At 48.1% G+C, this 10433-nt stretch overlaps 1 protein-coding gene across 5 annotated transcripts in view; it reads left to right on the top strand.

Annotated features, from left to right (window-relative positions):
* The first annotated feature begins 6912 nt into the window (after positions 1–6912).
* Positions 6913–10433, top strand: part of RREB1 (ras responsive element binding protein 1) — a 121603-nt gene continuing 118082 nt past the window's right edge. For 2 of the 5 annotated variants that reach the window (XM_057369127.1, XM_057369128.1), the window contains exon 1: positions 7024–7083. In XM_057369127.1, the coding sequence (XP_057225110.1) occupies positions 7044–7083 (40 nt within the window). In that variant the 5' untranslated portion in view covers positions 7024–7043. Of the gene's footprint in view, positions 7084–7501; positions 7832–10433 lie in introns of those variants that run through there. The other 3 variants (XM_057369124.1, XM_057369125.1, XM_057369126.1) reach the window with 3 other exon arrangements.

Below are 10433 nucleotides of genomic sequence, written 5' to 3'. Positions count from 1 at the left end.
TAACTCTGAATATTCACTGCTTTTGGTAGCACACATCAGTTTTAACCACACTTGGAAACCATATCCCTTTGCACATGTGACCAGCGTAAAAGTGCCTGCACAATGTTATGGCACAGACCTGACCCAACGCAATTTTGCTTCTGGTTTAAGAAGGCACAAAGCACAATTGAAGTAGGTACAAAAACACAGTGACTCTTTTAATGCTCATTTACTTTGGCCCTGCCATTTTCTTTTGCCTCCCCCTTGATTCYTTGCCTACTGCATCCACTGGACATTTTTACCTGGTAATTCAGTTCCTCTCTCCTCTTCCCCAAATCCTGTTACTGCAACCTCCTTCAAATTACATTAATCTCTGCCCTTGAAAGTTGTCCTGATTTTTCCTTCCCTGCAGGGTAACTGCTTCCTTGCATWCTTTCTTCGTGACTGCTGCCTCACTTCCTATTTCTTAACTTCTCTGCTGCATGCCGGGCCTCTCTGCTGCTTTGTGGGTGCATTTCAAAGTACTGCCTACCATCTTTTCCCTGGGCTGGTGGGTTTCCCTCTTCCCCATGCCTTTTTTTATTTGCACTCTATCTGTGCTCTATAATTAGTTGTGGCATGAAGTTAAGAAAATAAAAATGCAGGCTAGAAGAATCAAGAGAAACATTCTAAAACATTCTTGCAAAATCAGCAAGTGTACAGCCCAACATCCCAACAGAGACGTCAAATCCTTCAGAACTGAGGACATCTTAAGCTAAACCAAGACAGTATTGAAAAGTATATTGCATAGAGAAATACTGTGGCAGCCTCAGGAAACGGATAGCAGGTGGTTTCCATCTCTAGTCTATGATACCAAAAGACAGTAAGTGAYGCTGCAGCTGGATATTGCCACTTTCCTGTAGCTACTGCTGTCTCCTCTGGTGCTACTGCAGCCCTTTGAACAACTGAACATGAAGTTGCTGTTAACAGGAGCATTTATTTTGTTTGTGAGAGGTTTCAGAACCCCTTGCAAATGAGACATGGAGAAACACACAGCTGGCTTACTACTTGCCTTCAGGAGGCAAACTAATCACATTTAAACTAACAATCAATTAGGTGTAAGAGGCTGGGTGGTCAATAAGAATGAAACATGTCACGTTCAGTACCAAGCCACAAGCTGGGCATTAAACACTGACTTCTTTTTTGCACACCTGTGTTTTTTGCATTGCCTGGCAACAAAAAGTTCTGGGCAACAATGCAGAGTTTTAAAACAAGTGAAAGTATTGCAGTGGGTGGTTTTTACCCACTCTRTCTCTACACAGACACACTTGTACAAGGATTATACAACCTGTTTCTGAGGATCTATATTAATGATCACAGAACTGCTTGAGCATGTAAATGTCAAACATCTGCCTGTTAGCTTTTTCATGCTATGTTTTTAAACAGTCTATTGAGGAATAAGTAACCTGTGCTGTTCCAAAAYGTGGTAAGTAATTAAAACTGCAGGAGGGAATCTTAATTTTATTCATTTTTAACATAGTATTTTTAAATCCTCCTCTTTTAAGCATTTTTGTTACTAAAACTGTATTAACACCCTTGTGCTTCTGTTCTTTGTTTTGGTTACAAGGCTGAAAGATATGTCAGTTGATAATCCCTTTAGCCAGTCTCTAGTGTTACGACYGTATATCTTGAAAGAATAGGTTTAGGTTGGTGAAATTCCCCTGAAAAGATTTAGAAATACTGGTTATTGTTACAATAGTTTAGAGGAATATTTTATGCTACTTTTTACATCCTGAAATTAGAGCTGGGGAAAGGGACTAGTTCATCAAGCTGGTCCAGTCCCAGCASCAGGGCTGCTCTGCATTGCATCCATCTGCTGGAGACTCCCWCAGTGAAAAGAGAGGAGATGGGACCAGCAATTATTGCAGCCAGAAACTTCAAGCAGTCCTGYAAAATGCCCTACAGGCTGTGATCTATTGGGGGGGTGGGGGGAAGTGGTGTGGGTTTCAGAAACACTATCTTCATATTTCCATATGGATCCTTAGCCACGAGGTAGTCTTGGCTGGCTAGGTGAGTCAGCTCAAGGACTGTTTTGCACTGTTGAAATGTCTCAGAGCAAACAGGGAGTGAACACTTACACTCGATCTTTTATTTTTGCTGTTTGTTATCACTAACAGATTGTCCTCTGAGAAGAGTCATCAGCAGAGTGAATGGCTCCCTGCCTGGAGAACTACACCGGGATTTTGGGGGAAACACTGGTTTTAATTCCAGCATTKCCTGTTGTGATGTAAGGGAAAGTGCTTAAGCATACTGGGATACATCAGCTTTTCTTTCTCTTAAAGGCTAATGTTAAGATAAGTTTGGACTAAAGCTTTGGCCTTGATCATCCAATGGCGCCCTTGGACAYAGTGGGTGGGGTTGTTGCAGGAGCAAGTTCCACCACTCCCTCATTCCCCAGCTGCCCAGTTTCCACAGGCCAAGGTAGCTGAGCATGGTAGTGTATTGTATTTCCCTACATGGGGAAAATGGGAATGCTGTAGGATGCTGTAGGATGCTGTGTCTTCAGACAAAATGCTCTGAGAGAGTTTGCAACTGGTCTTATGTGATATGCTTTTCTGTGTGGTTTTCCAATGCACAAATTCATCAAGTTTAATTTTCCAAGCAATTTATAGGAAATAAATTGAACTTTCCCCATTTTATTTTGTATAATTACCCTGCCTCTTTGATGGTCACATTTTCCAGTTCTGCATTAGTTCTTAAGAGGGTTTTGACCCAAGAAAAATCTGTTTCTCAGCTGGAGAAAAAAAAACCCTCTAAGCAAAAAAAAMMCCCAAAACAACAAAACCAACAAACCAAAAAACCCCAACCCATGAGAGGACTCAGCAGTGGCATGTTTGTTCTTTTAAAGAAATAACTGGTTGAAACATAAAGGAAATTCAAGCATTTCTTCTGGTCTTAGGTTTTACAAAGACTTAATTCACAAGGCCCTCAGGGCTGTATTCTCTGATCCTCCAAGCAGGCTTTTCCCTGCATTAGTATGTCAGGTGAGTTCTCCCTCTTGGCATGAGTGAGGACATCAGGAAAAGGATGGTGGCAAGAGGATTCTGGATGCTGTGCAGGTACAAGCTCAGGCAGGGCATGGGGCCTCAGATGCCTCTGACATTCTCTGTGACTGGACAGCCACACATCAGGATGAGGGAGCTGGGGCTTGGCAGCTGCCCTCACCCAGCAGTCATGAGATCTTGGAAAATCAGGGCCCAGTCCTGCCTCTTATGTCATATAAAATATTCCTGGTATTTCATTAGTCAGAGAACTTCCTTACTCCAAACTGCTTTGGCTGAAAGGGATGTGTAAATATGCAAGAAATTACAGTAACTTCTAAATATCATGATCTAAAGCWGAGAATGTTGATAACGTCTAATAAGACAGGGAAAATGTTATTTTCTAGCTAGCCTTTAACTTCTCTCTTAATGCCAAGGCTAGCTTTAGTCTTTGTGCTTTAAGAMATCCTCAAGTTGTGGCCTTCACATAAGCTATATGTCCTGTTTTTCTACTCTTCTTAAATACTTTTAATCAGCACCTCTGATATTTGAATTGTGGGTGGGGGCCGAGTTGTGCTTTTCTAGGGACYACAGCAGATGGCTTTTGTCACCAACATTGCTATGTCACCCAGTGGTGTCAATGAATTTGATAACACACTTAACACCTTCACAAAACTATTGTTTTTTACCACTGTTCATTGTATTTAACATCATTGTGAAGGATCAGAGAGGTGTGTGAGGGTTACATAGAAGCTAGAGAAAGTCTTCTTGCCCCTTAGTGTGTTTACTATCACTGTGGGTATTCATGTCCCAATATCCARCAAGTATAGAAACTATGAATAGTTCTAGGAGAAAAAAGGACTTAGCCTGTCATAGAGTGGTCAGAAGAGATRGGATAAACCACACTAATGCAATGGTAAAAAGTGCAGAGTGAAGAGGATAGCTCTATCATATAAGTCATGTAGTAACATTTTGGGAGAGTCATTCATAAAAGTGTGGTTTATTAGACAAAAATTACCTCTACCTTCTCTTTCACGGTAACAAGTATAAAAAAAAAGGGAACCATTTGCTCAAAAACTTCACATTCAATATTAGACCACAGTGGATTTTTACCTCTCTGATGCATTATAAAAGTTCAAATGACAGAAAGTTGGAAAACTGAATTATTTCAATTTCTCTTGCCTGGCAATAGCCCAGAATTATAGTTAATTCCTAACTGTTAAAACACATTATCACTTTTTACTATTTTATATACCCTGGTAGTTAATGGGGATTTTTAGTTATCACGTAACTTTTTTTTGCATTGTTGGGTTTTTTGTTGGTTTTAAATTTTCAGCATTAATATAACACACTACATACTGGCGCATCTTTCATTCCATCTTTCTGAAAGAATAGAGATGTTAAAAACATAAATGCAACAAAAAGACTATCTACRTATTTTCTCCAAGCACTAAAATGATTTTTTTCCAACGTGAGCTTTACATTTCCACCTTTCTAGAGCAGATTTCAGATGCTGAATTAAAAAACATTTGTTCCTCTACCTGCTTCCTAAACTTCCCACACTGAAGCGCTCTTAAGCACCTCCAAGATTAAAAAAATAYAGAGGTATCTTTATGTAGAGGTAGTCAAAAATGTCTCCAGAACTATTCTAGAAATATCAAGCAGAGGCCAATGAGACATATTGCTAACCTCCAGAYGTGATTATCCATACAGGAATTTTCACCAGTTTCAATTGCAGCCATTTGTGTAAATAAATGGCTGTACAAACCAGGCCCAGTATCCATGAGTTTGTGTGTGTGTGTGCCATGCAGGCTTTAATCACAGCAGTCTTCCAATGRGAACAGAATGTTTTAAGGGCTGAGCCTGAGATGGATAAACTGCTCAGGATTTTGTTTAATTGGATGCCTGACCGCAAGAGATACTGAAGTGAGGATGCAAGCTGGCTGTAAAGCTGCTGCATTTTCCAGTTCTGCCATGGCAGCTTGGCAGGTACAATGGGGACAGAGATGAAAAGGTTAAAGACACTTTGCTMTCATTTTATTTTTAATAGCTTCCCTTGATTGTTTTTTGGTAAAATAAGAACCTTAGAACAATGAGAATGTGCTTTCTAATGTTTGTGGCTAATATTGTGGACTAAACTATGACATTGCTCTTCTGTCAGTCAGCAACTCTGCTTAGATAGTACTGTAAAGAACTAAAGTGGCAAAAATTCAGCCRGCAGAAACCACCACAACAAACACGCATAGGTTGAAGCTGCAGTTTCATGTTCTGAATACACGCGTGCATCTTTCAGTTTTGCAGTTGTGGCATTTCCAAGTTCCAGTTCACCAGACCTGCAGGTGTTTTACTTGGGAGTACAGAAGACRAGAGGATTATTCCTGATATGAATTGCAGCTCATGTCTTTGAGACAGGACCTGCGTATTCCTGACTTGTATGCCTTTATCCTTATTTGAAAAGAAGGGTGCAAATTAAGTTAACCATGACATCTTACAGGCAAGACTGTGAAAAGAGTCAGTTGAGGGCTTACTGCCACATACTTGGAATTTAGCCTTCTTTTCCATGTGAATCCCTTTTCAGTCAGGAGATAGGATACCATGTAAGCTGGCACAAGCCTTTTGCCTAGAGGCTGTGATTTGATTTCTTTAAAAAGCAGGAAGAGRCTCCAGGTTCCATCTCACTAATATCAGCTTTAAAAGGCCTAGTTTTAGTAGCTCTAGAGACAGTGTAAATAACCATTTCCTTAATAGTAAACTGGTTCCTCCTATACTCATTAGGACACTCCTCAGTGTTTACTTTTTTTTTTTTTTCCAATCGAGCTTTCAGGATGGAGCATTGCCAGATATTTTGTTTTCATGTACTGTTATTTGTCACACAGCTCTAAACAGGTACTGGCTTTACAGCGAAATCTTCACGATTCTGAACATCTCTCCATCACTTGTTGAGTCTCCTACACCTTTGAACTTCCACTGCAGGAAAGAGACGGGAAGGATAGTGCGTGCGGTGCTGTGCACAGCGGCTGTGCAGTGTATAACTACCTGTCCGTGCAAGTGGCTGCATCTCGCCTTTGATTAGACACAGCATTTGCCCGGCTCCTGTGCTGATGGTCAGAGTTCTGTTAAATTCAACGGGTCCTTTAGGTTTCATCGGCTGGATAGATGACTGACCCCTGCAGGGACCCAAATCGCGCAAGGACGAAAAGTTTCTGAGGAAACAAGCACAAACCAGAAGCTGACTCCCGGGCCGCGGAGCAGCCGGCTGCTGCCTGCGGCCGCTGTACCTGGTGAGGCACCGATCTGGGAGGAGGAGGATGCACAGACATTTCCASGGCCAGCGGAGAGCCTCGGTGAATTCCTTAAAGCCGGCAGCGCGGCACCGCCACCGGCGGCTCCGGATGCGCTCCAGCCCCGAGCGGGGAGAGAGAGCGGCCGGCTGCGGGGGGACACACACGGCGGGCCGGGAGCGCGGCCGGCCAGGCCCGCCCGGGAGAGCCCCGCGGGCGCGGCCGCCAGAGCAGCGGGAGGGCGCGGGGCGCCGCGTGGCACCTGGCCGCCCCCCCCCGCTCCCCCCGCGCCTGCCCGGGGCATCCCGCTACTGCGCTGCCGGGCGGAGAAGGGAGGGACGGAGGAAGGGAGGGGGGGGAAAGTTGTGCTCACTCCTCTCCTTGGAGGCGCCCCTCCCTCTCCGCGACGAGGCCGAGTTAGAGATGCTATTTGCAACAGGCTGCTGCCGCCGCGGTAGCGCGTCCCCGGGAGAGGAGCCGGAGCGACACGTGATGTGTCTCCTTATCAGGGTGCGCGGGGCAGCGCGGGGGCGGGCAGGGGGCGGGGGCGCCGCGGAGCGCGGCGCGGCGGGGTCCCTAACCGTGCCCATCTCTCCCCTCCAGGGAGGCGCGGAGGACGGGAAGTTAGCGCGGAGTTGATGAACTTTGCACATCCACAGAAACGCCATTTTGATTCCTTTTTCCGGAACAACTTTGCGGCTCCCTCCCGTGTGCGCTCCCCCCGGCGCGCCCCCGCGCCCCCCCGGCGGCCCATCCTCCCGGCATGTCGCGGCGCAAGCAGCCCAGCCCCAGCAAAGTCCGGCGTAAGTACCGCGGGGCTGCCCGGCCGCCGCGCTCCCTCACAAAGGGCAGGAGCGTGCCTTAACTCCGGAGGGATCTATTTTTTTTTCCTCTTCTTTTCTTTTTCTTAACGGGGGGGCAGAAAGAAAGATGAGGAAAAATAAAACTTCTGGGAGGGGGCAGGCGCGAGGGTGAGGACGGTGCAGCGTGTCGGCTGGTCGTGCGACTTATTTAAAAAATGAAATGCTTGTTAGAGGGGGAAGAAGTTTGCTTTAAAAAAAAAGGAGGAAAAAAGTTTGGCTGGCAGCGGTGGAGATGATGATGAGTTCGTGCAGCCTCCCTCTTCCCTTCCCCCGCTCCTCCCTCTCCTCTCCTCCCTCCGCGGCTCCTGTTTTTTTTTTTTTTTTTTCTTCCCTGTTGCAGACTTTCTACCAACCAGCGGCACCAGCCGCGGCGTTTTGCCTTCAGGACCTGATGCTCATCCATATTAAACCGTCTGAGCTCAGGAATCCGGCCAGATCATCCCCCCCCTCCTGCTGCAAAGTTTATTTTTAACCAGCCACCGCCACAATTTGGATGGGGCTGCGAGGAAGCAACATCTTCTAGCCCGGCTCGCCCCCGTCTCCCGAGCTTGCCTTTTAACTTTTCCTTCGGGCTTATTTTCCTGCCGGCGGTGGCGGCGGGTCCYGCGGCGGCCCTTGCCTGCTGTTCCCGGCTGGGAGGGCCGCGCCGGAGCTGGGAAGTTGGGATGAAGGCGCCCCTTCTTCGCAGGTAGAGCCGGCTTGCGCCGCGCATCTCTCCGCTGACTTTCCGCTCCCCCGGCAGGGCCGGACGGCCGTGCCTGCCTTTCCTCGTCACCCTGGTACCCCTCCGCTCTCTTCTCTACCCCTCTTCCTTACTTTATTTGATTTTTTTCGCCTTTCCTCCACTTTCTTCACCCGCCCCTCCGCGTCCTTCCCTCCCCCCCCGTCCCGGTAGGGACGTGCGTGTCCTTTCCCCTGTCGGCCTGAGCGGCGGGGGCGGGGGAGAGCCGTGCCCGGGGAGGGTGGGGGGCGCTGCCCCCCGTGGGTCCCCCCCGTCCCGCTGCCTTTGTGCGGTGCCAGGAACACATCCCTGCGCGGCGGGGCCAGCGGCGGGCAGGGACGCCTGGGCGGCGTCACCACTACAGGAAGGAGCCGGGCAGCATCCGAAGCTGAGGAGGGGTGTCCGGGCCCTCGCCCCYCTCAGCCTCGTCTTGGCGGGGGGAGGAGCGGCGAGGCAGAGGTGACCCCCTTCCAGCAGTGGCGGTGTTTGGGGTGAAAACAAAGTTTGAGGCGGCGCGGCTGCCGCCCCCCCCACCCCCCCCGGCACGGTGCCCGGTGCGGATGGGAGCCGGCCGAGCCCCGTCTCTGGGCGACTGCGCTCCCTCCCCATCGCCGTTGCTACGGGCCGARCACCCCCGGCGGCGCCGCGGGGGCCGCGCTGAGGATGCGAGGCAGCTCCTCCTGCCCAGTTCGTATCRCTCGGGCTCGGCATCCCCCTCCGCCCCATCCGCCCAGGGTGAGGGGGCGCGGGGGTCGCGGGCCGAGCCGGGCCGGGCGGGGAGCGGGGCGCGCCGAGATGCTGCAACTTTTTTTTTTTCAGTAGAGGAGGGAGGGCGGTGGATTGAACTTTGTCATGTCGCAGATAAGTTTCCTTTGGCTTCTTCTCCCTGCACTTCTTCCCCGCCTCCCTCCACACGCACACGCAAGCTTGCGTTTTTTCTCTTTTTTTTCATTTTTAAATAATTTTCCCCGTTTCATCTCTCGGCTGCGATATCTTCGCCTACTCGGCATCCTCGCAGTTGGGGTTGCGCAGAAGGAGGAGAGCGCTTCTCCTGGCTCAGCACATTTCCCTGCCCGGGCCGCTCTGCTCGGCTGCGCACCCCGCGGAGGCCCGGGCGCCTCCGTGCCCCGCCGCCCTCGCACGGCCGCGCCGCGGTGTCCGGCCCGCAGCTGATGCTCTGGTCCTGCCCGCCCGGGAGCCAGCATCCTGCCCGGGAGCCACTGGACTGATTGCTGGAGGGAAGGCGGGGTGGGGGAGATCAACCATTCAGTTTTTACTCTGACTCCCTCTTTCGCCCATCTTCCCTTGGAGATAAGATCAAGTGTATTTACTTATTTGAGAAAGTAGACATCTAGTTGAGTGTGATTTGGGGGCAGTGGTCTAGGAGAGACAGCAAATGCCRTGGATGTTTCCTACCATTCCAACATCCAGCCCCACGCCTGGGAAAAGCAATTGCTTATTAACAACAGGATCAGTTGCTAAATAACACCGTGTTGTTACCCCTACAGTGCACAGTAGACAGCTGTTACGATGGCTGAAGTTTTCGTTGAAGCCGGTCGTTTTGACACAAGCACCGAGTTTTGTTACCGCAGTTCCTGTTTTCCACAGGGTCAGTGTGCGTGAAAGGGATGCAGTGACTCAGGGTCAGGCCAGCCATATTTGTTTTAGGTTTTAATTTTCTCTTTGAAGACTTAAGGGTATATAGTCTTTTCTTGGTGTGCCTACATAATGCCGATTAGCCTTAAYGGGAGTTGGGTACATCCAGGAAAGAATAGGCCCTTTTGTTTGTTAGAAACCCAGAAACAGCATGAATCCATCATCCAATCAATCAGAGTACCAGGGCTCTCCCTCACCTGCCGGCAGGGATGCATCCAGCCTCTCATGCTGTGGGACAGCTGTTCTCAACCGAGTGTGGCCTCTTTTGCTCCCTCATCTTCTTCCTCCTGCCATCCGTATTTGGAACTGAATCCATACCATGTAGTTGGAAAAACATCATCCTTTAAGTGCAGTCGAGTAAACTTTTATTCTGCTTTCATTTCACAGCTTCTAGTTGTCAAACCTTTGTTTGACAAAAGTGATTATTAGTGTAGCCAGTTGTACACATTTCTTTTGATAACTAACAATTTTAAAGAAAATATATATATATTTGTCTTGGTGTTAAGACATAATATAGGAGAGTGTTTGCTTACTGTTTTTCTGGGGTTTTGGTTAGTTTTTGGGGGTTTTTTTCCACCTGGACCTGGGTGTTTGAAGCTTTACTTGCAAGTTTCAGTGGAATGAAGCATCTTCTTCTGAGTCAGCTCACACAGGTTGTGTGCCTATTCTTAACTCTTTACGATATTCAGTGACCTTCTGACCAAATGGCTTTTCTTTTTGATTCTGAGGATCGGGAGAAAACTTTTAAGTTTCAAAAGTGGGAAAACTGAATCTCTTCATTATCTGTTAGTAGTATATGTGATCTCTTTTGGTACCAAAGACAAGTGCAGTGTTTCCCAAGGCATACAAACGTTGACTTTTGTAGTGCTTTCCTYACTCCTTAAGGATATTATCACTTTGCCCATGTTGAAGT

The sequence above is a fragment of the Malurus melanocephalus genome, unplaced genomic scaffold (assembly GCF_030028575.1).
Source record: "Malurus melanocephalus ecotype Western Australia unplaced genomic scaffold, MMel_1.1 scaffold_103, whole genome shotgun sequence".
NCBI lineage: Eukaryota > Metazoa > Chordata > Aves > Passeriformes > Maluridae > Malurus > Malurus melanocephalus.
The sequence above is the reverse complement of the archived record's forward strand: the minus strand, read 5'-3'. Positions and strand labels throughout refer to the sequence as shown.